A 21,470-nucleotide genomic window follows, 5' to 3' on the forward strand; every position below is an offset into this window, starting at 1 on the left:
TGGCAAAATAATCGTTTTTACTCGATTTTACTATTTTGGTAATCGTTGGGAGCCGAAATTGAAACCAAAACCGAAATTCAATTACTTGCACAGCCCTAGTATAAGTATTTTCATTATTGGTAGTATGTAAAATATAAAAAATATGGAGAAAAAAACCAACACCTCTTACAACGTCACAGAACCCAAGTTGATGTCTTCAAATGTCCAATGTCCAAAACTATTGCGTTTACTATGAGAAAGAAAAGCAGCTAAACACCTTGAACCTTGCTTGAAAAATTGCTATGATGATTCATTATAAAAATAGTTGATGTTTTTCTGATTGACTGATTGTTTTAGTCCAAAAATAGTGAGAATGAAATCATGCAGTTTACAATGGAGGATAGTACAATTGATGGTGATCTAACACTAAATGGTTGACAAAGATGCAACACAGAGTAAAGGTGTCACGATTTCAATTTGAAATCGACCGAAATGAAGTCACTATCTCGAACTTCAAAGTAAAAAACTCCGAAGTAAAAAATAATGTCAGTATACGTAGCAACAGCCACTTAATCTTTGCTATTGTTAGCTAACTTTAGCCACCATTAGCTACTGTTCATACCAGGTAAGACTTTAGATGCAAAACCCCTGAGTGAACAGAATTAAGCAACGGTGCATTTGATTACTTATAAGTTTTCATTTGTAAGAGGAAGAATGGGTGATTATTTCACAGACACCACACAGTCTCTCGGTTTAAAGGTCGCATAAAAGTCAAAAGAAACCTCCTCATGCTGGAGGAGGGGTTTTAGAACTGATCTATGAAGTGAATTATTTATTAACCATTGTTGAACCGATTAGTTACAACTTCTAAACCCTTCATAGGGTGCCTTATTCGAATGTGAAGAAGTGAATGGTCATCGCCTAAAACTGCTAATAATGTCAATAAAAAAAATGTGCAAACTCCAAAAGTGTGTTTTTAAAGTATAGTTCCCCCTGGAGTTCAAGACAAGCTTTTATAAAATTACAAAACTCTTTTTTGCCTTGACTAAACAGATTAACCATTTTCTCTTAATGTTTCATGCAGTGCTCCATGATCCAAATGCTCGGAGGATTTGGAGAATCGTGCCACCCACAGCATAGAGGCAAATATAGCGTCAACTCACCTGCTTTCGCGGTGTCTGTCTTGATCCTTTGACTTCTTCTTTTTCTTGCTCTTTTTGTGTTTTTTAGAGCAGCGGGCCTCAGAACTGTCGTCCCTCACCTTGCGATTCTGGTCCTCCCTGTTTGGAGCCGATTCAAACGTGGAGAGACGAGCCCGAGGAGGCGAGTCCTTGGACTTTGTGGAGGTTTCTCCTTCTGTGGCAGGCGAGGAAGACTCCTCCTTTGACGGACAGTAGTCCCTCTCCCTGCCGTTGCAATTGTCCTTCATCACCCGGGGTTCTCGACACTCCTTCTGCCACCGCCCACGACTATGAGACTCTTCACGATAGGGATAACCGTGTCCCCTCCGCTCACGGTCCCAGTCCTCTCTGGACCGGTGGTGATGATAGTGGTGGTAATGGTGAGAACACCTGTCACGATCACGCTCCCTGGGGTGGTGGACGTTCCGCTCCCAGCGACGCTCAGAATCCCAGTCCCTGTAGGAACGATCGTAAGGAGGCATACGATCCCTGTACGAGCGATGGTGGGGATCTCGGGAGTCCCGTCTGTGCCGATGGCGATCACCGTCACTGTCTCCACTCCTGTCCCTGTAGTGTCTCTCCTTGTCGTGTCTCTCCCTGTCTCTGCGCCAGTCAGAGTACAGTCTGTCTCGGTCCCTGTCTCTGGAAGTTTGTCCTTCATTGCCTCTAGAACTGGGCTTGGACTGGTGTTGCTCCTTAGCATCTGTGTGTCTTTCAGTGCCTGCTGACGTATCACTGGTCTGTGGTGAATCCTTTGCTTCCACCCCACCTCTGCTAACCTTCTGTGGAGCTGCAGAGACCCCATTGGTGCTTTGGGAGCAGTCTGGCGGGATGCATAAGGCCGCAGGGTTGCCATGCTGGGCAGAAGAGAAAACAGATTCCCTAGATGTGACAGAATGGGTCTTTGTAGCAGTAGCTGAAGGTAGAGAGCTAACAGAGGCGGATGCTGTAGGCTGAGGCAGGGGTTCAGACACCGTTTTAGCCCTTGTGTCAGGTGTGGGGAGATGTAGGCTTTCACTGGCAGCAGGATGGATACTCTGAGAAGAACTGGCCTGGGATGAAGAAGAAGAATGACGGACCTCTTTGCTAGAAAAAACAAAAACAAAATATATAAGCAAATAGATATTGCTTGGTATCACACTTTTGAGGTGCAATGTCTGTGTATAGTGTAAAAATGTCAGAATCAAGTCAATTCATAAAACTCACTAATCAAATGTGATGTTTTAACTGCTTAAAGGTCCCATGACACGGTGCTCTTTGGATGCTTTTATATAGACCTTAGTGGTCCCCTAATCCTGTATCTGAAGCCTCTTTCCCAAAATTCAGCCTTGGTGCAGAATTACAGCCATAGAGCCAGTCCCACAATGAGCTTTCTTTAGCATGTGTCTTTTCTAAATCTTTTGAGATGGGGGCAAGTTGGAGGCTGGTGGTGTAGCCTTGACCAAATGCCACTTTGCTTGTTTGAAAGCCATGAAGTCTCTCTCTCTCTCATGGGTGGGCCAAATTCTCTGGGCGGGCAAAGCAGAGAAAGGGGAGGTAACCTTTCCCCTTATGACCTAAAGGGCAAGATTTCAGATCGACCCATCTGAGCTTTCATTTTCTCAAAGGCAGAGCAGGATACCCAGGGCTCGGCTTATACCTATCGCCATTTCTAGCCACTGGGGGACCATAGGCAGGCTGGGGGAACTCATATTAATGTTAAAAACCTCAAAAAGGGAAATTTTCATGCCATGGGACCTTTAATATGTAGTTGTCCAGCTCAGTGTTAGAGTGCTAATCTTACCTTGTTTCACTTTGGTCACTATCTAGTCCATCAGCAGCTACAGTAGCTGCACTGGATGAACTGCCATGATTACTGCCAGAGATCTGAGGAGCAAAAACAAGATGATTTATTTATTATTATCAATTTAGACACAACAGTACTGTTCATAAGGTTATACATTTATTATAAAGACATAGCCTTACATTTACTTTTTCAGGGACGTTGTGACCATTCACTTTGCGGTGTCCATAATGATGCCCATTTTGATTGGATTTAGACACGCCATTGGTTGGTCCATTTAATCTGTTACCGTTGTGGTGAACTCCCGACTCTCCGTTGGTGGCTTGAGGAGAATTATTAAAGGCCTCTCCCGTTCTGCCGTTTCCATTAAAGCGAGACTTGGCTGAACCGCCGTTATCAAGAGTGCCAGAGTTCTCCTGGTCCGATTCCTCTGAAGACTCTTGGCCGTATGGCACCAAGAATGACGATCCATTCCCTCCTGTGTGGTGGTTCCCGTTTCTGCAAGACGTGCCGTTAATGTGGTTAAGCTGACGTGGAACAAAGCGAACGTCTGAGGTAGACTGAGAGGAGGATAAAGAGCTTGAGGAGGATGAGCTGCTGCTGCTGCTGGCGGCAGAGGACGGCTGGCTGAAAGAGGACGAGGAGGAGGACGGCCGGTTTGGCTTGCTTTGTCCAATGAAGAATGAAAGCTTCTGGCGCTTGTCGTGGTCTGGGATCATTGTGGGTCGGCTGATTGAGTGGGAGATGGAAGAAGCGGAAGATGCCAGTCCATGGCTTCCCACAACACTGCTGCTAGTGCTGGGCTTGGAGTTGGCGGGATAGGCCCTCAGAGATCCATTCCCATTAACTTGAAGCGTGCGCTGAGGAGGAAACAAAAAAGGATGTTTTAAGTGTCTAGGTCCAACACTCAAATATATATCTTAAATGGATAACATTAAAATGTTAGAGTCTGCAGTACCTTGGTCATGTGGGGTGGCAGCTGGGGACCGATGAAGCCAATGTTGTTTTGGTGGACGGTGGTGTTGATGCGTGGTATCACCACCGGTCGTGGAGACGACCGACCAGGGACGCCCGGGTTATGGCTCATGTGGCTGTAGTCCCCTGTTTTTTTCACATCACTGGACCTAGTGACATCAGCAAAAGAGACGTTAGCAATATAAAACATTTTAAACGAAGGAGAAGGTTCATATTAAAGGCTTTGTGACTTTTTAAGGTTTCTTAGAAGGACTTTTAAAACTCACTTTATGTAGAAAAGGACATACGCCTGCTGGTTGAGAACAGACCTGATGTCACTGACAGACACAGAGGAGTCGTTCATCTGATACCACTGCCCATTGCTTGCCTGAGAAACACAACAGAAGAGTTGGCAGGTTTTAATATATTGGCTTAACAGAATCTTAATTGTTACCCATCTTCCATTTCCACATTGCACTTTTACTTTAGAATAATATTGTGTTAATATACTTTTATGCACTCAAACTGAGACCTGGAGAAACACTTTTATATGTCAAGACCTCAGTCTGTTAAGAGCAAGAGTTAATGTAGGAACTCTGCTTTCAATAGTTGTGGTGAGTTGTTAATAGACAGCTGGAGAGACAAATGTGTGCATGTGTACTTGGCAACAGCAGCGCCATGATTGATAAGAACAATGGGCCAAAGCAGTGCCAGTACCTTAATATAGCAAAAGTAGTGCCCAGCATGACAGCTGAATCCAGAGTGGACCAGCACAGCATACAGCCCGTAGACCTGGGGCTCCCCTTGAGACTGAGACATAAAGGGCTGCAGGTCCAGGTACTCTGAATATTTCACATCCTGATGAACAAAAAAACATCAACAGTTGACTAATAGCAATCAAATATTCACGTCACAAAAACACAAAAATTACAGGTGATTTCCTTTAGCTATATCATGGTTCTGGGTAGTCCACACATGTCCTTGCACCTTTGTGATTTTGCCTCCACTGAAGTTTGCAAAGCGTTTGAGTGAGAGAGTGAGCACATTGGAGCTGCGATGGATGGTAAATCTCTTTGAGGCTGTGACCATTTTTTTGCACCTGAGGAAAATAAATGTTCAGTTAGTTAGCTGCCAGACTCTTTCTTGACACCTGTTCTAAATTCCTTTAGTCTGTAAAACAACTCACTTTGTGCATTTGTAGGCGTTTTCTCCATCCAGCTGTTCTGGCTTGACAAATTGCTCCAGAGCCTTGGAGACACTGGGAGCTGTCTGCATGGACAGAAAAATAGATTTTGGTACAGTTTCAAGATCCTTGCAAAAATCTGATTTTTTATTTATTTATTCGCAGTAAAACACAGACATATCAGACAGTGACAGAAAATCTTCTGATTACCTTAATTTCAAGAGTTATATCCAAAAAAGGGTCAAATGTATCGGAGACTGCTTTGCAGTTTAAACATTTAACTGAAAAAGAAAAATCTGTTTATTAATTATTCAAGGAAAGCTGTAAAACAACAAAAAATGACCTCATGTAGAAGAGACAAATCAAAAAACAAACAAAATCAAAGCTTGTAACGTACCTCTGGACCTTAGGTACCCGCCAAAGACTTGATGGATGAAAGTGGTTGCCTGCGTTTGCCTGTCCAATCTGTCACAAAGATAAATATGAAGATGAAAATCAACCATTTAGGGCAATGACATACCTGACTCGTTACCTTATTAATCCAACAAACACACGTTCTGGCTGTACTGAAACAAAAAAAGGATTTACAGTATGTTGCACGGACAAGTCACAACATACTGCAGCTGAAACAGCAGGAGTGAGAAAGGGAGGAATTAGAGCAAGAGTAATTAGTTGAGAGGCCACCTGTTACTACAGAATATGAATCAACTTGATACTTGAGGTTCCTTAAAATCCCTTTCAGTCCCCCGAGAACCACCATGGCCAGCACAGAGCATCAATTAAACATGCATTTAGGCTTTGTACGCATACAGAACCTACTTGGCAAGACCTTGACGCCAATTCACATATTTCAGGAGAAAAACATAAATGGTATCCGAAGCCGAGTACAGTTTTGGAAATGTATGAAACTTACTTGGTTCCAGGTAAGCAGGACTTTTGCATAGCATCCACTGTGTACCGCAGGAACTCATGGGCATCCTCCTGACTTCCATAGCGGAAGTGCTTAGCAATCCCTGTGAGGGGAAAAAGAAAACAGTAAATTTTATAGGACGTTAATAAATTACACACTATAATAATGTATATACTGAACACTTACACAAACAAATTATTGTCACAGCACACAACAAACTCCCACCAGAAACTTTTTCTCCAAAATTAAAAAAAGTAATCAGCCACACGAGCGCCTCTGAGTCATTTGGTTCAGGTACACATTTAGGAAAAAAATTGCTGTGTTATAGGTCTACAGACAACCACCTACGTTTGAGCTCATTGAGCACCCCAATGGGCTTGATGACATTCCCAGAGTTTGCAAAAACCTGAATGATGTGATTTTGCATGGTGCACATCATACAGAACCCCGGCTCGTGACCTGCGGCAGGGACAGATGGTCAAAACATTGATTAGTAAGTTAAAAAAAAAAAATCAGCTCATAGATACAAGCTTGATGTGACAATTACTGCATGTCTGTACAATTACACAACAACTTCCTTGGTGCAAAGAAGCACCATGAAACACTAACTTACATGTTTTGGAGTGCTCCCGTGTCAGCAAGTAGTTGGCAAACGGAGGGGTGTAGGTAAGACACTGCAGGGCTGAGTTGAGGAAGCAGGTGTTCCCCATGTTCTGCAGGCCTGCACCAATGCGCTGAACCTGGGTCCACTTCAGGTTGAGCCGCTCTGGAGGGAAGAGGACCTTCTGGGGCGAGTCAATGCCATCACCACTGCTTATCACTACACACACAGAGCCAACATTGTTACTAAAATTAGATTCAATGAGTTTCACCTTCAGGACCTTACAGTCATAGCTATCAGTCCAAAGAATTATAGAACGTAATCCTGACTACTAAGTCACGCTGGTTTCACATAGCGTCAGGCAGTCCTCCAGCAGAGTAGCAAAAAACGCAAGTATTCCCATTCATTTTGAATGGGGGTGGTGGGGGCCACAGGTGGTTGAGAAAAAAAACGCAGAGGCCTGCGGCGAAAAAAAGATGACAGATTCAACTTTTGTAGAAATGCAACCCGACATCCCGCTGCGGTGGCCATTCCTGTAACTCGCAATCAGACTTGTCAGTCTGTTTTGAGGTGGTGTAAGAGTCCTGTACAGTAAATAAAAAATGATAAGGTCAAAAAACAAAACACAAGCACTTAACTGCCCAGGAGTTTGTGTAACAGCTGACTGTTTCCAGCAACAAGCTCCAGCACAAAGCACAGTCCATCCGTCTCTTTTCTCTCTCTCTCTCTCTCTCTCTCTCTCTCCGTGAAATGAAGCTGCCTGCCTCGGAAATGTCGAGATCTATAAACGATCTGACGGAAAACAATAATTGTGAAATATAAAGTGTATTTGTGCTACAGTACATTGGGTGGTTAAAGAACACAACAGGACTTCACACAAATGGACCATTTATGTGACACTCCCACCGCCGCACAATCCTGTGGTGAATGGCCGGGCCGACTGATCTAGTCTGAATAAAGCCGAAGACTGTACAACAAGTTGAAGGATAAAAAAAAGAGTTTCTCTTTTGTTTCTGCTAAACAAGTCAGGCTGCTCTTTATATCAAAACACCAATTGCGTCACAAGCTCAGGAGATTGATCATGCTCTCACAAAACTGGCTTGTTTATGTAACTGGATGAATGTACGTAGTGTGGAAGCGCAAACCCACAACACCCAGAAAACCAGTTGTGTCACACTCTTATAATAATAATAATAATAATAATAATAATAATAATCTTATAACAGAGTAGCATACAATTTTGGCTTCCTTAGTGAGTGTGGCATTATGCATATGTAGATCAGCATTTCCAATACGGATGGGAAAATATTGATCAGTATTAGCCTCAAATTAATTTCTAATTGTAACTGCTTGAAAAGATAGGTCAGAATAATCTTCCATGCATCTACTGTGTGAGTGATAACTGGAGGAAAAGGCATACATTTTCCTACCAGTTTTCAAGACATGCATTAAAAACAGCGGATTACAGCCCTTGCTCCTACCTTGCTCCTTGGGCCGGTCTGCAGAGGAGGGTGTACTGTTGTAGACTGCAGCTCCAGGCGTTGGACCCAGGCAGCCTCCCGCAGCCTTCAGCCTCGGAGAGTCGCTGGGCATCGTGGGATTTCCCATTGCCCAGCTGCTGGAACAGCTGCCGTCCATCCCCACGTCTCCACTGGTAAAGGGAGTTCGCTTACACCCGACTGACTCGTGGTCAGACTTTTCTGAAGATCTGTCAACTATGGTCATTGTTCATTGCTGTAAACACAAAAGGTATACAACAATGAGCTGCTGAAAATACAGATTGAGTTCAAGGTTTTGTGTCCATTTCTGTTATTGCTTTAGACACATGTAATCTGAGTGTGGCACATCATGACTGTTACTGTTCTCAAATACAGAGTGATAACTTTTTCTTAACTTCTCTTACTGTTCTTGATATGTAACACTCACTAAATTATACACGTCTTTTTCTCAGCCTATATTAACGGATCTGATTTGGCTAACATTACTGTACATTTAGATTACAGCCACTACAGTAAATACCATAGCCAGAAGATCACTATTTACAACAAATGATGCATTAAAAATACATTGTTTATTTGTATTAGACAATTTCAGGCTTGTCTAGTACAATGCCCTTTAGTCAGTTATAACAATGTTGTATTAGATATGATGATTTATTTTAGGGGGAGGGGGATCACTGTTTCACAGAAGAAAAGTCACACTGTGAAATCTTTCACACAAACCAAACTCAAGTGTCAATTAACAAAAGCTATGAACAAAATAATAGCAGTGACCGCAATTGGGTTGAAAGTAAGACATTTCTCATTCAGCCACTTGTTTCTAAAAACTACAGTAACATAGCTGGCTCTTGGTGATAGCAAATCACGGGCACTTGTAAGGTTTCCTTTAAAAAGCAAACGTATGGCAACTGGTTAAAATACGTTAAAAGCTTTTAACTTCTGCTAAAGTTACCTTGTGAAAGGTTACTAGTTCAAAAATCCGACAGAGGAAATGTCCTGGTCGGAAGCACGTTTACCACAGCTGTTCCCTCCCACCTACTCCGGCAGACTGGCGCACGTTTGCTAACAGACGGCTGCTAGGCCTTTAACACGCAGCGCCGCTAAACCTCACTAAAACACGCATTAAACCTCCGTAAGCCCTTGTGAGAGACAGAACGCCGATACAGAAAGCCCACCTTTGTCCTCGATGGCAGGAACAGAATGACTGATGAGGAGCGAGCGACTCCCGAAGTCACGAACACCATGGAAACGGCGGAACATAGCTAGCTAACAATCGGTGCTAGCTCACATTACGTGCGGCGAAGGCAGTGCTCGTACGGCAATATTGATGCTAACGCTAGCTAGCTCGAGTCGATGGAAGCCGAGTTATATGGCGGAGAGCAACGTAACCACCTACTATAAACGTCAAAGAGCCGTATTTTATTTCCACTTCGAAATGCATTTGATTTATAATACGCGGGTCCGAGTAACAGGACGTCTATCTAGCCGAAAAAGGAGGGGCTCGACACCGGCGGTTGTTTGCTCACTGCGCTGCTCTATCCGACATGACAGAGAACCGGTGTAAGACTACTACAACACATATCAATGGCTTAAGCCCACCAAAACATTACGGCTGCACTGTTAAAGTTACCATTGATCGTAAAATCAACAACACACTCACCTAAAATATGTTATGAATACGTTAATAGCGGTTGTAAATCCATTCCTTATTTCCAGCGGGTGTCCGGCGGTGAACAATGACGTAGCTAATTGCCCCACGGGTACATCCGGGTACCTGCAATGAAAGGAGGTCCCTGATTGGTTCATTCGGCCGTTTCTGTTTGAGGAACGTGTCTCGAGACCTTTGTGTACAGAATGTACAACCAACATTTCGTGCTTTTTTACCCACAGTAACCCATAACTTAGTTATAAGCAGGCCAACTTTACAGCTCAGCTTTTTATATATGTGCTGAAATGCCCATTAAAAAATAGATTAAGCAGCACCCAGTATTTCCACTTTTAAAAGTTAATAACTGTGCCGTATACCCATAAAATCGAAATTGAAAGGCGTATTGTGTCCACAATTGGTTTTCAATTTGCTGACAATGGTCTACTTCATCTTCACAATCGTGAAGCTGCACAAAATCGTGATAGACATGGTCAATTCTGTTTATAGGTCAGTTTTTTCACTTTCAATTTGTTACAAGCGTACTATTTTTAAAGAAACATCTCAAATGTTCAATAATTACATATTGCTTCTCAGAAATCCAACAAGATGTAGCAGTAATAGCTTTTATTGAACAGCTGAATGTAGATAAATAATTGCACTCTTACATCCAGGTGTACAACACACATTTATATGCTTATACACACACACACACACACACACACACACACACACACTCTCTACCACTTGTACCAATTCACCAATACATAGTGCAGCAGTGATTGAATAAATCAAGTTTTTGACAGTCTGTGAAAGGCTGAGATCTTTAAGGCTCAGGTCTTGTCCGACTCAGAGATATGAACTGTGACTTCGGAGCTCTGAAGCCGACTGATCTGTCGCCTCAACTGCATGATCTCTTCCTCCTGCTCTTCAACCCTTCTCTGCAACCCGTGGATCACCTAAAGAAAAAAATAATTATGCTTTAAATTGGTTGGTATTTAACTGTACTGCAAATGCAAGTGTTATTTAGCCTTGTTGAAGACAACAAAGAACACTTTCTGGTGATACATGCAGCGTAGCCACACATGTAAACAGTCAAACAAAAACTACTATCTATATCTATCTATCTATCCATCAATCTATCTCTCTATCTATCTATCTATCTATATACACACACACACAGATTTAGAAATATTAATACCAAATCATTAATTTAAATTTTTTCATAGCACAAAAAGCCATCAGGGGGTTATTTTTTTAGAGCTAAAATATACCCATGTATCCCCACACGTACTATGTCTTTACTGCAGAAGAGTTCACTCTGTAGAAGCTCGCTGGCTGTGGGCCGAACACTGGGGTCCTTATTTGTCAGCTTCATGATGAACTTAGTCAGGACTGGCCATCTCTGGCAGAACGAGTCTGGGATTTTCCCCTCTCTCAGGTCCCCAAGGGTCCGGATCCGCTCCATCTCTGTCCCAAAAGGCTGGAATAGCTCGAGAGCCAGCACTCCGATGCTGTACATATCTGACTGGGAAAGCAACAACACTACAAATAAAGTTCTTAAAAATGTCATATAAGCAATGAGACAAATGAAGATTAAGTTGATAAATGACAAAAGTATAGCACGAAAATATATCACAGTCCGTGAAAAATGAAGTCTGAGTTCACATACTTTAGTTAGTATGAATGTGTTTACCTTTGAATCATAATGGGATCCCTTCAGTTGTTCTGGAGCAGCATACACAAATGTGCCAACACCTGTAGTATGTGAGGAATCTGCAAAATTTAAAACTAAATTTAGACTTTAAAGGAATTTCAATTTTAAAGAAAACAATACCATCTAGCGGTGATTCTGTGAAGTACAGTGTTGTAAAAATATATAACAAGTAGTATTACCACTGCTGGGAGAAGTGGTGCTTTTATGGCCCTCCATTATTATATCCCTGCAGGCCAGGCCAAAGTCCCCTATCCGAACATGGTAGTCATGACCATGGAGGAAAATGTTCCTTGGCTGTAGAAAAAACAAATACATCGGAATTATAGCTGCTGTGCAACTGTGAGTCAGGGCCGGGCATTTTAATGAGGAAGAAGACAAATGAGAAATACAATTATCATTAAACCTTGAAATCTAGTGGTCTAATGCACACAAACAAAACATGAGTAGGTATTAGCATGATTGTTCTGTATTAACCAGGGCTTGAACTCACAAACTCAGACAAATCATGATCTTGTTGAGCTAACTGCCAAGTAAGTGACCATATAAGGCTTTTACACTTAATGACTAAGGCAATCACAAGGGGGGCATATTTCAAACTACTGACAAAGATCCAGTTATCAAGACAACATTCTGAGAATGTGTGTACTTTATGTAAACAACATAGATATGTCTGTAATAGGGCTGGGCGATATGGAGAAAATCAGATATCACGATATTCTTGACCAAATACCTCGATATCGATATTGTGGCGATATTGTTGTGTTGACAACTGATGCTTTGACAAAATATCTTCCCACTTAGATTCAAGATATATAATCTTCAGTAATGTGAATATAATGACCAATTAGGGAAAAGTCAAACAAGAGAACAGCTAGAACTAGTAAGTCTGGTAAGTTCAGAAACTCACACCAATTTACTGTAACGCAGCTTTTAAGACCAGGAAAAGACAACACTTATGTCATATTACAATATTACAATATCCAAAATCGAAGACGATATCTAGTCTGATATCACAATGATGATATAATATTGATATACTGCCCAGCCCTAGTCTGTAATTTATTTTTTTTACAAAGATTGATTGCTCCAAAAGTGACGAGCTTCTTAAAGATGTTCTCTTTCCATTGACTGCAATAGCTTACATGAGGATAGAATTCAAAATGTTGTCAAAATTTCCATTTTGGAGAAACTACTTTCGCTACAAGATCATGATAAACATTGGACATTTATTATGCGATAATTTGAGGTAATTGTTTTCAGTACTGTTTACAGTACATTAGTAATAGTAATTGGCAATCATTTTGCAAAGAAATGTTTCCCTGCTTTCCTTAAAGTAAAATACTGAGGGGCCTCCAGCCTTGAAACAACCTAAACATAACCAAGGAGGGTGTCATCAATTCTCATAATTGGCCCCGCACATAGCCAGAAGTTGTGACAGGAAGGCTGTACATCGAACTTTAGGCATGTAACTCTCAAACTGACATGATGAAATCGGCCTGACTAAAACCACCGAACACAGAAAACAGAAGTAGCATTTTAATTTCCCCCTTCTCTGAGAGCCAAATTAGCTGATAAATGAGAAGTTCACGCTCGCATGGACAAACTAGAACAACCCGCTTTCAACCACAACGGTACACACCTCCTGAGAGACTAAACGCAGACAGCAGTGAAGCTGCCATGCCTGGTCATGTTGGAGGAGAGCAAAGAACATGGGGATAGGAGCGGCAACACTGTCAAGTTTCTCAACAGTGAATTCTATACCGGAATTATAGATGAAGACTCGGGCTGTGTAGGAGACATGTCAAAAACGTATGGGAGCAACTTTCTCTTTAAGATACAGGGTACACCTGGAGATGTTTTCTGGAAGGTAAATGCAACAATGCACCCATTTTTTTTTTTTTTTAAATGACAACTAACAGAATTGAAACATGTTAAATGTTTAGTTTCACAGTGCATGGACAGAAACACAGCATATTATACATATATTATAACATTGCCAAATTATATACATGAACATGCATACAGTATGCACAGTGATGACCACAAGAAGCATATTATTCAATTTATGCAATGTTAGATTGCAACATATTTGTATTTTCCAGCTTGTCTTGTCTCGTCTTGTCTCGCCTCAGGGTCTTGCTACATTTCCCCTTCATCTGGCTGCCTCTTACAGAAGAGTAAAGAGCATGCAGAGCCTGCTGTCAACAGGGGCAGACCCTGAACTGAGGTCTGGATAAACACAACAAACAACTCAGCTTTATTAGTTATATATAGTTTACAATGGCATGCGACACCTGTTCCTTTTGTCGTTTTGTGTTTTTTTTCCACTTAAGTAGTAGTAAAGTTAGTAAACTCAGATCTGTAGTCTCAAACTGCTGAACTTAAGATGCTATACATGCCTTCATCTCATCTCACAACTCTCAACACGTTCCTTCTCACTAACTATCTCTGCTCTGGATCGTCTTTAGTATTCCAGAATACTTCTGCAGGGCTACTCACTAGGTCAAATAAGCCGTCTCATATTAACCCTGTACTTAAGTCTCTTCCCTGACATATACAACTCAGTACGCAACCCAGTCTAAGATCTGAGGTGATCAAGCTTTTGAATCCGTGGCACCTAAACTATGGAATGCTCTGCCTCCACCCTTATGGTCCGCTGCTTCTGTGGATTTTTAATAAAATCAGATAAAGACCTACCTGTTTAAAAAGGCGTGTGGTTGACCTGTCTGCACTTTATGTATTATTGTCATTTTTTAAAATGTGTGATGTTATCTTGTGTTTTTTATGCCCCTGTAAAACACTGATTGTATCTGTGAAAAGCGATTCATAAATACATTTTACTTACTTAAAGATTTACTTTTATCTTTAAGAAAAAAAAAATCTGCACCGGTTTCACCGTCTCTACCTCTGTCACAGGGACGGACTCGGTCGAACCACCCTGCACTTGGTGATAGCCGGTTGGCCGCGCATCCTGACTACTTGGCCAAAACCAGGCTCCGAGTTCCAGACTGCTGTAATCGGCGTGCGTAGGCAGGCCGAGGCCTGTCTACGGCTCCTCTGTGAGCACGGTGTTAACGTCAATGCAGAGGTGGAAAGTTCATCATATAGAACGTCAAAGTTTAGCAATTTTAGCTTCTTTTTTAAATAATTTAAGCTCACGTTTGTGAAAAATACACTTTAAAGATCCTCAAGAACGCAAGTAAATCCATTTCAAAATGTTTTGCCAAAGGTGTGTTTCTTTCTGTGTTTTCTCTAGGTAGAGGGGAGTCACCAGACAGCTCTCCACCTATCAGTACGCTACGTGGCTCTGTCTGCTGTCCACATTCTGGCCAGCTATGGTGCTGATGTTAATGCTGTGGACAGCACTGGGATGACTCCCCTGCACATGGCTGCTGGCATCCTCCATAAGGACATTATGGCCAGCTTGATCAAGGATGGAGCAGATATAAACATGGTTTGCATCGTCCGTCTGTGACATCCAGTGATTCCCCTTTAACTGTCTTTTCGGTGCTTTAAAATCTTGTTGAAATATGTGCATTAGGCTCTACATTAACTTCAAGTACATTCTTGACTATTTTCAAGGGGGTCACGCATTCTGGCAACACTCCTCTGCACCTAGCTGCTGTGGCAATGACTTTGAAGACCACTCAAACCCCAGGGGACGACATTAGCTGCATCTCTGAGCTGCTTGAGCACGGGGCCGAGGTCAACGCGGTGAACAAAGCTGGGTTGACACCTTTACAGGAGGCATGCAGCATGGGCAACAAGGAGCTGGTCGAGCTGCTGCTCAGGTATGGAGCCAATATCAATAAGCTGACTAAAGCAGGGGAGAGCTGTCTGTTCCTGTTCCTGAACCACAGGCCTAACGTAAGGAACAACTCTCTGCTGCTGAAACTCCTCAGCCTCACCTCCCTGCTCACAGTCTACAACCACGACGGCAACCTGCCCTCTACCTTGACACTACCATGTTTCTTCAAACAGAGAGACCAGCTACTAAATCTCACTCAGCAGCCAAGGAGGCTTCAGGATATTTGCAAGAGTGGCATTTATCTAAAACATGTGCATGACAAGAGAGAAGAGCTGAGAAAGATCCTGCCTGAGAAGCTATTTCACTTTGTATTCGACTACTGGGAAAAAAAGATTTCCTTTTGTGACAGATGTTGACCAGGATTCTTTTAGTGAATTTTTTTAATATTACTTCTAGTTGACACCTGTGTGTTGATGCAAAGTACTGCAAAAGTTTGGATTAAGCTATAAAGGTGGGAAAAACAATCGATTCTTACATGCATCGCATTCTCTCTAGAACGATTCAATGCTCGAGGCAGATAAGTTAATAATCAATTAACTTTTTTTAAATGTGTTGAATTTAATTTAAAAGTTATTGTCTCCAGACAAGTACAAATCAGAAAACAGAGGGACTGAAAGAGGATGGGATAATGGACAACAACTTAGAGTTCAGGCAAGAGTGCAGGAAGAAAACACACAAAAATGGCCAAAAGGGAAAAACATTTTTGTTTATATACACATTAGGCAAAACACATCGGCTGTTCATCTACTTCATCACACTACCTCTGACCACCTCATGTGTCATGTTCTAAGAAGCCAATTCTCCACCTTTAAACATGACTGAGCCTCTGACATGGAAGATTACTGTGAGAGAAGGTGACTTTCACAAGCATGTTTAAGGCTTAAGCATGGAATGACTACAAAATAAAAACCCCAGTAGACAAAACATTTCATTAAAACTCTTGTGTGACAAATACTGTATATGTCAAAATCTAAGCTTTGTCTAGCTGCTTTGTCTAGGAAGTGATTAGCAAACTGAGTAGCAAACTCAGATTTATATGTATTTTGCTCATGGAAAGGTATATAAAAAACAATGCTGAATCGAGATGCATCGATAATCGGTTTAGAATCGAATCGGTGGCCTCTGAATCGGAATCAAACTGTGAGGTGCCCAGAGATTGCCACCTCTATGAAGCTACAGAGATAACTTCAAATATATGCTGATCATTGACAGATATGATCTATCAAAGAACCTTACCTTCAGGTCTCTGTGCATGATTCCCCTGGAGTGAATGTACTCCACTCCATCAAGTATCTCTCTCAGCATGCTGAATGTATGTTCGGTATCAACACATCTGTAAGGACCTGAAAATACAAACGTTTATAAAAATGTTTCTCCAAGATTGTATTTGATGTCATTTTACGTGTAATCTGTAATAGAACAATATCATTTTGTAAAGGAATTCAAGTAAAAAAAATTACATCTTGAGGTTTGTTCTTCTTTGGGCTTGGTGTTCCTCTCAGTGATCCAGTCCTTCAGTGAGCGCTCACACAGCTGCATCTGGATGTAGAGCATCAGGTGGAACTGGACCTGCAGATAGAACCACAACTGAAACTGTACATCCATTTTAAGTGTACACTGAAGCAAAAACATGGCCATCTTTACCCCTCTAGAAATGTGTCTGATCACTGAAAGAGTGGTTAAGCACCTACCTCTTTAAAAGGCTTTGCTGTGCATTTGTTGATGCAGGAGTTGTTGTTCAGTTCCATGCTACTCCTGCTGGATTCCTCATCTAACAGCGCTGAACTGTCCCGCCCCATGGCAGGACATTTGGAGCTTTTCGGGGGACCTCGTTGTCCCAGGAACACACAGGGGACGTAGTTCTCGGGAATGCGGCGCATTGTCTTGGGACACAGCATCTGGGCCTTCTCTTGCGTTGGGACTAAAGCTGTGACGTGCTCCACCGCTGTTGGGGGTCCTTTGGCATTTGAAGCAGAATCTGTCGATGCTTGACTGAGGCTTTGGAAAACTATCGAAGAGCTGGAGCGGCTGTTGTAAGGGCTCTCATTAGAACTGCGAAAGAAAGAGCCGAGATAGACTCAGTGTTGTTGGACAACTAGTATCGCATTGCCAGATATTATTCCTCAGCTGTATATTATACAGGAATATTATTCATTCCTCCTGCTGTGTGAGGTCTGGCTCCTCCACACATACATTCCAGGATAGGAGAAAACAAAAACCACACTGGGTTGTCTGCATTTCTTTAATCCAATCTCACTCTTCTTCGGCGGCACTAACCTCCAGACGCAACGACGGTGGCTCTGCCAAATAGTCTTTGGAGGGAACTTGTTTTGGTCAAACATGTCCATCCCGCAAAAGTAAACGCCACATCCAATATTAAATTAGGCTAACTGTTACACTATACAGTAACTTGAGCTATTTAAATTAGCTAGATCCATGGTGAAAATTAATTTGCTCTTCCCAGCGTTTCGCAGTGTGTATTTTGTCCATAGCAAATCCCCGTCAATCGGTCCCAAAACGTCCCAGTTAGAGAGAAAACGCCGTAAACATATTAATTGTAAATCTTTACAATCTTTCCCCAAAAGAACCAAGCAGGCTTGCCTTATTGCACGATCCAAATTTTCTTCAAAACTTGCCATTTTCAGCATGTAGCTTACAAGCTTGGAGGTATTGGTTGTTGTTTCCCGTAGCAAACGGAGTTTGAGAACGGCAATACAAAGAGAGCGGAAGTTGATGGACATCCATCCCACACTATTAGAAGTCATAATCAATCAATCACCCCCCCATCTATCTATCTATCTATCTATCTATCTATCTATCTATCTATCTATCTCCCACACCACACACACACACACACACCACACACACACACAACACACACACCCCACCCACACACACCCACCCACACACACACACCAGATACGTACTGCATTGTATATCTTGTATGTTCATCAAGACAACAGCCTTGGGAACCTTCTGTCCCTGACATGACCAAACAATAGTAGTTTAAAGGTGGCAGTCGCTGCCTGTGTGTAGGGTTAAAGAACACACACACACACACACACACACACACACACACCTGCCAGTATACACAAATCAAAATACCAAATACCATCCGAAAGTGATCCTACCTGTCTTGTTGTCCCGGTGACTCCAGTGCATGCAGGAGAGGCTCAGGATCTACAACAGAGTTGTTTTTTTTTACCATAAAGCTTCTCTTATGATAGTACAGTCACTAATTTCAGCCCAACAAATTTGTCGCTGTTAATAACTCACGTGCCACAGGCTGAACATGTTCCATCCACGCAGTGTGATAGCCAACAACATTTACATGTAGCAGGCTGGACAACACTTTGACTTCCCTGAGGACCTAGAGCCAAACAAAATAACGTAATTATTAATCTATTATATCTCTGGGCATAAAAAAACAACTCTATTGATTAAACCCTGATGGCCCACCTTCATGCAGTCATCTTTTGAGACTTTTTTGATGAGAATTTTCTTCACCGCATAAAACTGTCCATCCAGTTTGTTCATAACCTACAAGATGAGGTCAAAGATAACATGACTGTGTTAATCAACTTAGTCCTTCTTTAGAGGAGTTTGTTAAAAAAATAGCATTGGGTAGAAAAGATTAAAATACCTTAAAAACATTTCCATATGATCCTTTTCCAAGTCTGACTATTTCTTCAAATTCACTAACATACCGAGACGTCTGTGCTTGAAACAGCCCTTCCTTAGGTCTGTGGGAAGGCAAAAACAAATATCATTTACACAATACTAATATTCAATTGAAGCAAGTCAACTTCAAAAACTACTCAAAGTACAGCCTACCTTATAGCAGGATTGTGTGTGTTTGAGCCGAGACCTTGTTGGCCCTGCAAAATGAGATGAGGAAAAACAGTTAGCCCACTGTGTATGTTAACACTAGATTGTACCAGTTAGTAATTTTTATTCTTTACCTAGTTCACAAAACTGTAAGTTAACGGCTTTGATCAATACTCTTATTGACAAGTCTATTATACCAAGTTCAAATTTCAAACCACTTTACATAATAGTCCTAGTCCCAAACTAACAACATGCCTACTACTACAATGCCTCCAATAGAGAAGATTAGCCAAAATAATTTGGGATCTTTTTTTAATGGGCCCAGTCCTGTTGCAAGTATGAACAGCTGGGCCTTAAAGTAGAAAAGGTTGAGAACCCTTGGCCTGGTGGACAGGCTGGTGATGTGTCCAGTTACCTGTGGGTACAGCGAGGAGCTGGCAGCATGAAGCAGCTCAGTGAAGGCCCGGTTGTGCTGCAGTCTGACGGTGCTGAACTCATCACTTATGGCCAAAGGGGAGAGGAGGTTCATGGCAGCTAAACGCTGGCCAATGACTGTCAGAGGAGACGAAAAAATAATTTGGAATAAATAAACACAAATAAATAAACACTAATCCCAAGGCACTCCACACAGCCGAATGTAGGGACAGAACGGCAAACATGTCTTTTCAAACTACCGATCAATTCCAGCCCAACATCTCAGTACATACCTTTAAAGAGCGTACGTGAGCGCGCTGGGTTGCTCTCGTAGACGAAGCACAGGTGCTCCAGCAGAGACCCCAGGAGAAGGTGGTTGGGGATTGCTGAGGCAAACTCTTGGATGGACGGGTAATGTTTACCAGCCATTAACACCTCGCGATTATTATCTGTGTCAGAAGCTGAGCATACCAAATAAAAAATAAATAAAAAATAAATGAGAAAGAGAAAACAGTGGTTAATAATTATGATAGGATGATTCTTTGTTCCGTTTTGTATTTGTAGCACCAAACAACAGTTTAGATTATATTTCACTGTAATAAACTTCAACTAAAATAAAATACTCAGATAAGCACACTGTTTCTTTTCTGTAGCCTTACCTTCTTCAATAACTTTTGCTATCATTTCAACAATGTTTTTGTCTCCTAGGTCCATTTTTTTCCGCGTAAAAACACAGTTGGTGCGATATTAAGCTTACTAATGATTATCCGGTTCACCCCCGGGGCAAAATATAAGCTCATCTTGTTCATACATAAGGGGGCGTGCACAGCAGTAATGCTTATCTGCCTGGTCCAGCGGACACCAGCCTCCTCCTACTGTACTCCCCCACTGACTGTAAACACATGACCAAGTTGAGCCACTTGAGGTCAGTGTACCTGAAGGGGAGAGAGGGGCTGTTTTATCTTTCCCACACATCTTTACTCTCACACCACTGGATGAGCAGAGTGGCAGGACTTGACTTGTTCTGTAGCAGAAATTCGTTGCTGAAGTAAAATTTGACTTGATGTTACATTCCGATGATGTCACTAGACCCATGCAAACTTATTTGTCAACAGCAAGTTCATGGAAGATTAAGGGTTAATTGGCATTCGACCAAATTTATACATGATGGGAAATTTTTATCTGTCATGGAGAGTACCACTCAGCCTGTAAAACAGCTGTGTGAAGTCTTCTGTGGCAGTGGAGGGAGATTTCTACAGTCTGAGAAAATAACCCTGATGATGTAATCTGCATTATAAACTGGGGGGCATGTAGTTTAAAAGATGGCTGGATTTAACATGCAAGGAGGGTCTAATGAACGTATCAAGTTGCATTATTAGACATGGAGGGTCCACCAATCAAAACCTTGACTCATACATGCAGAAAAGGCCTGATGTCCCAGCATCCATTGCTTGGAGTTTGACCATTCTATTTTTAATCTGTCCGGAACTAGAACTCCTACTTTATGAATGTCCTATATCAAATTACTGGAGTACCCCTTTAAGCCTGTTGATTAGGGATGGGCTGTAAGTCTACAGAAAGAAATAACACAATACCTTCTTCTTATATTATTGATTCATACCACACTAAATATGAATATTCTGTTTCTTTATTTAGAAACAAAAACAAACATGTAGTTGTTATTCATAATATTCGTAACATGAGAGTGCAGCAGTTCTTTTTTAAGACAGGACAGCTGAAGACATAAAAGAGGGAGAGAGGAGGAATGATATGCAGCATAAGGCTGCAGGTCGGAATCAAATCCGTGGCCATTGTGGTAAGGACTGAGCTTTTGTACACAGGGTGCACGTTTAACCAGGTGAGCTACCCAGGCGTCCCGACTGCAACAGTTCTTGAAGAAATCTACTACTACTTCTACTACTACTACTGTAAAATTAGGTGGAGGCTGGGGGTGTGGCCTTGACCAAC

At 41.9% G+C, this 21,470-nt stretch overlaps 3 protein-coding genes across 9 annotated transcripts in view; 1 reads left to right on the forward strand and 2 right to left on the reverse strand.

Moving 5' to 3' along the window:
* usp42 (ubiquitin specific peptidase 42) overlaps nucleotides 1–9,897 on the reverse strand; it is a 12,372-nt gene extending 2,475 nt beyond the window's left edge. Inside the window, exons 1-15 of one of the 3 annotated variants that reach the window (XM_032503038.1) lie at nucleotides 9,751–9,897; nucleotides 8,073–8,325; nucleotides 6,604–6,810; nucleotides 6,339–6,449; nucleotides 5,994–6,093; nucleotides 5,478–5,545; nucleotides 5,291–5,361; nucleotides 5,084–5,166; nucleotides 4,885–4,996; nucleotides 4,615–4,755; nucleotides 4,185–4,285; nucleotides 3,902–4,067; nucleotides 3,132–3,803; nucleotides 2,944–3,026; nucleotides 1,143–2,246 (exon numbers count right to left, since the gene is read on the reverse strand). In XM_032503038.1, coding sequence (XP_032358929.1) covers nucleotides 1,143–2,246; nucleotides 2,944–3,026; nucleotides 3,132–3,803; nucleotides 3,902–4,067; nucleotides 4,185–4,285; nucleotides 4,615–4,755; nucleotides 4,885–4,996; nucleotides 5,084–5,166; nucleotides 5,291–5,361; nucleotides 5,478–5,545; nucleotides 5,994–6,093; nucleotides 6,339–6,449; nucleotides 6,604–6,810; nucleotides 8,073–8,316 — 3,263 coding nt within the window. In that variant the 5' untranslated portion in view covers nucleotides 8,317–8,325; nucleotides 9,751–9,897. Of the gene's footprint in view, nucleotides 1–1,142; nucleotides 2,247–2,943; nucleotides 3,027–3,125; nucleotides 3,804–3,901; nucleotides 4,068–4,184; nucleotides 4,286–4,614; nucleotides 4,756–4,884; nucleotides 4,997–5,083; nucleotides 5,167–5,290; nucleotides 5,362–5,477; nucleotides 5,546–5,993; nucleotides 6,094–6,338; nucleotides 6,450–6,603; nucleotides 6,811–7,229; nucleotides 7,384–8,072; nucleotides 8,326–9,750 lie in introns of those variants that run through there. The other 2 variants (XM_032503037.1, XM_032503039.1) reach the window with 2 other exon arrangements.
* A 448-nt stretch (nucleotides 9,898–10,345) lies between these two features.
* eif2ak1 (eukaryotic translation initiation factor 2-alpha kinase 1) overlaps nucleotides 10,346–21,470 on the reverse strand; it is a 12,079-nt gene continuing 954 nt past the window's right edge. The window contains exons 2-16 of one of the 4 annotated variants that reach the window (XM_032503047.1): nucleotides 20,438–20,526; nucleotides 19,796–19,963; nucleotides 19,504–19,640; nucleotides 19,095–19,138; nucleotides 18,904–19,003; nucleotides 18,720–18,800; nucleotides 18,537–18,630; nucleotides 18,392–18,440; nucleotides 16,952–17,312; nucleotides 16,721–16,829; nucleotides 16,497–16,603; nucleotides 11,632–11,746; nucleotides 11,432–11,511; nucleotides 11,030–11,263; nucleotides 10,346–10,694 (exon numbers count right to left, since the gene is read on the reverse strand). In XM_032503047.1, the coding sequence (XP_032358938.1) occupies nucleotides 10,569–10,694; nucleotides 11,030–11,263; nucleotides 11,432–11,511; nucleotides 11,632–11,746; nucleotides 16,497–16,603; nucleotides 16,721–16,829; nucleotides 16,952–17,312; nucleotides 18,392–18,440; nucleotides 18,537–18,630; nucleotides 18,720–18,800; nucleotides 18,904–19,003; nucleotides 19,095–19,138; nucleotides 19,504–19,640; nucleotides 19,796–19,963; nucleotides 20,438–20,477 (1,845 nt within the window). In that variant the 5' untranslated portion in view covers nucleotides 20,478–20,526 and the 3' untranslated portion in view covers nucleotides 10,346–10,568. Of the gene's footprint in view, nucleotides 10,695–11,029; nucleotides 11,264–11,431; nucleotides 11,512–11,631; nucleotides 11,747–16,496; nucleotides 16,604–16,720; nucleotides 16,830–16,951; nucleotides 17,313–18,391; nucleotides 18,441–18,536; nucleotides 18,631–18,719; nucleotides 18,801–18,903; nucleotides 19,004–19,094; nucleotides 19,139–19,503; nucleotides 19,641–19,795; nucleotides 19,964–20,161; nucleotides 20,376–20,437; nucleotides 20,527–21,470 lie in introns of those variants that run through there. The other 3 variants (XM_032503046.1, XR_004327321.1, XM_032503045.1) reach the window with 3 other exon arrangements.
* LOC116671662 (ankyrin repeat domain-containing protein 61) lies at nucleotides 12,893–16,628 on the forward strand. Of its 2 annotated transcripts, none has more exons than XM_032503052.1 (6): nucleotides 12,893–13,319; nucleotides 13,555–13,679; nucleotides 14,369–14,546; nucleotides 14,715–14,906; nucleotides 15,035–15,700; nucleotides 16,431–16,628. In XM_032503052.1, the coding sequence occupies exons 1-5, from the start codon at nucleotides 13,140–13,142 to the stop codon at nucleotides 15,614–15,616; spliced, it is 1,257 nt and encodes a 418-aa protein (XP_032358943.1). In that variant the 5' UTR covers nucleotides 12,893–13,139; the 3' UTR covers nucleotides 15,617–15,700; nucleotides 16,431–16,628. The 2 variants fall into 2 exon arrangements, with proteins under 2 accessions (XP_032358943.1, XP_032358944.1); XM_032503053.1 differs by having other exon boundaries at nucleotides 12,901–13,319; nucleotides 13,585–13,679; nucleotides 14,369–14,540; nucleotides 14,709–14,906.

Source organism: Etheostoma spectabile, chromosome 21 (assembly GCF_008692095.1).
Source record: "Etheostoma spectabile isolate EspeVRDwgs_2016 chromosome 21, UIUC_Espe_1.0, whole genome shotgun sequence".
Classification (NCBI taxonomy): Eukaryota; Metazoa; Chordata; class Actinopteri; order Perciformes; family Percidae; genus Etheostoma; species Etheostoma spectabile.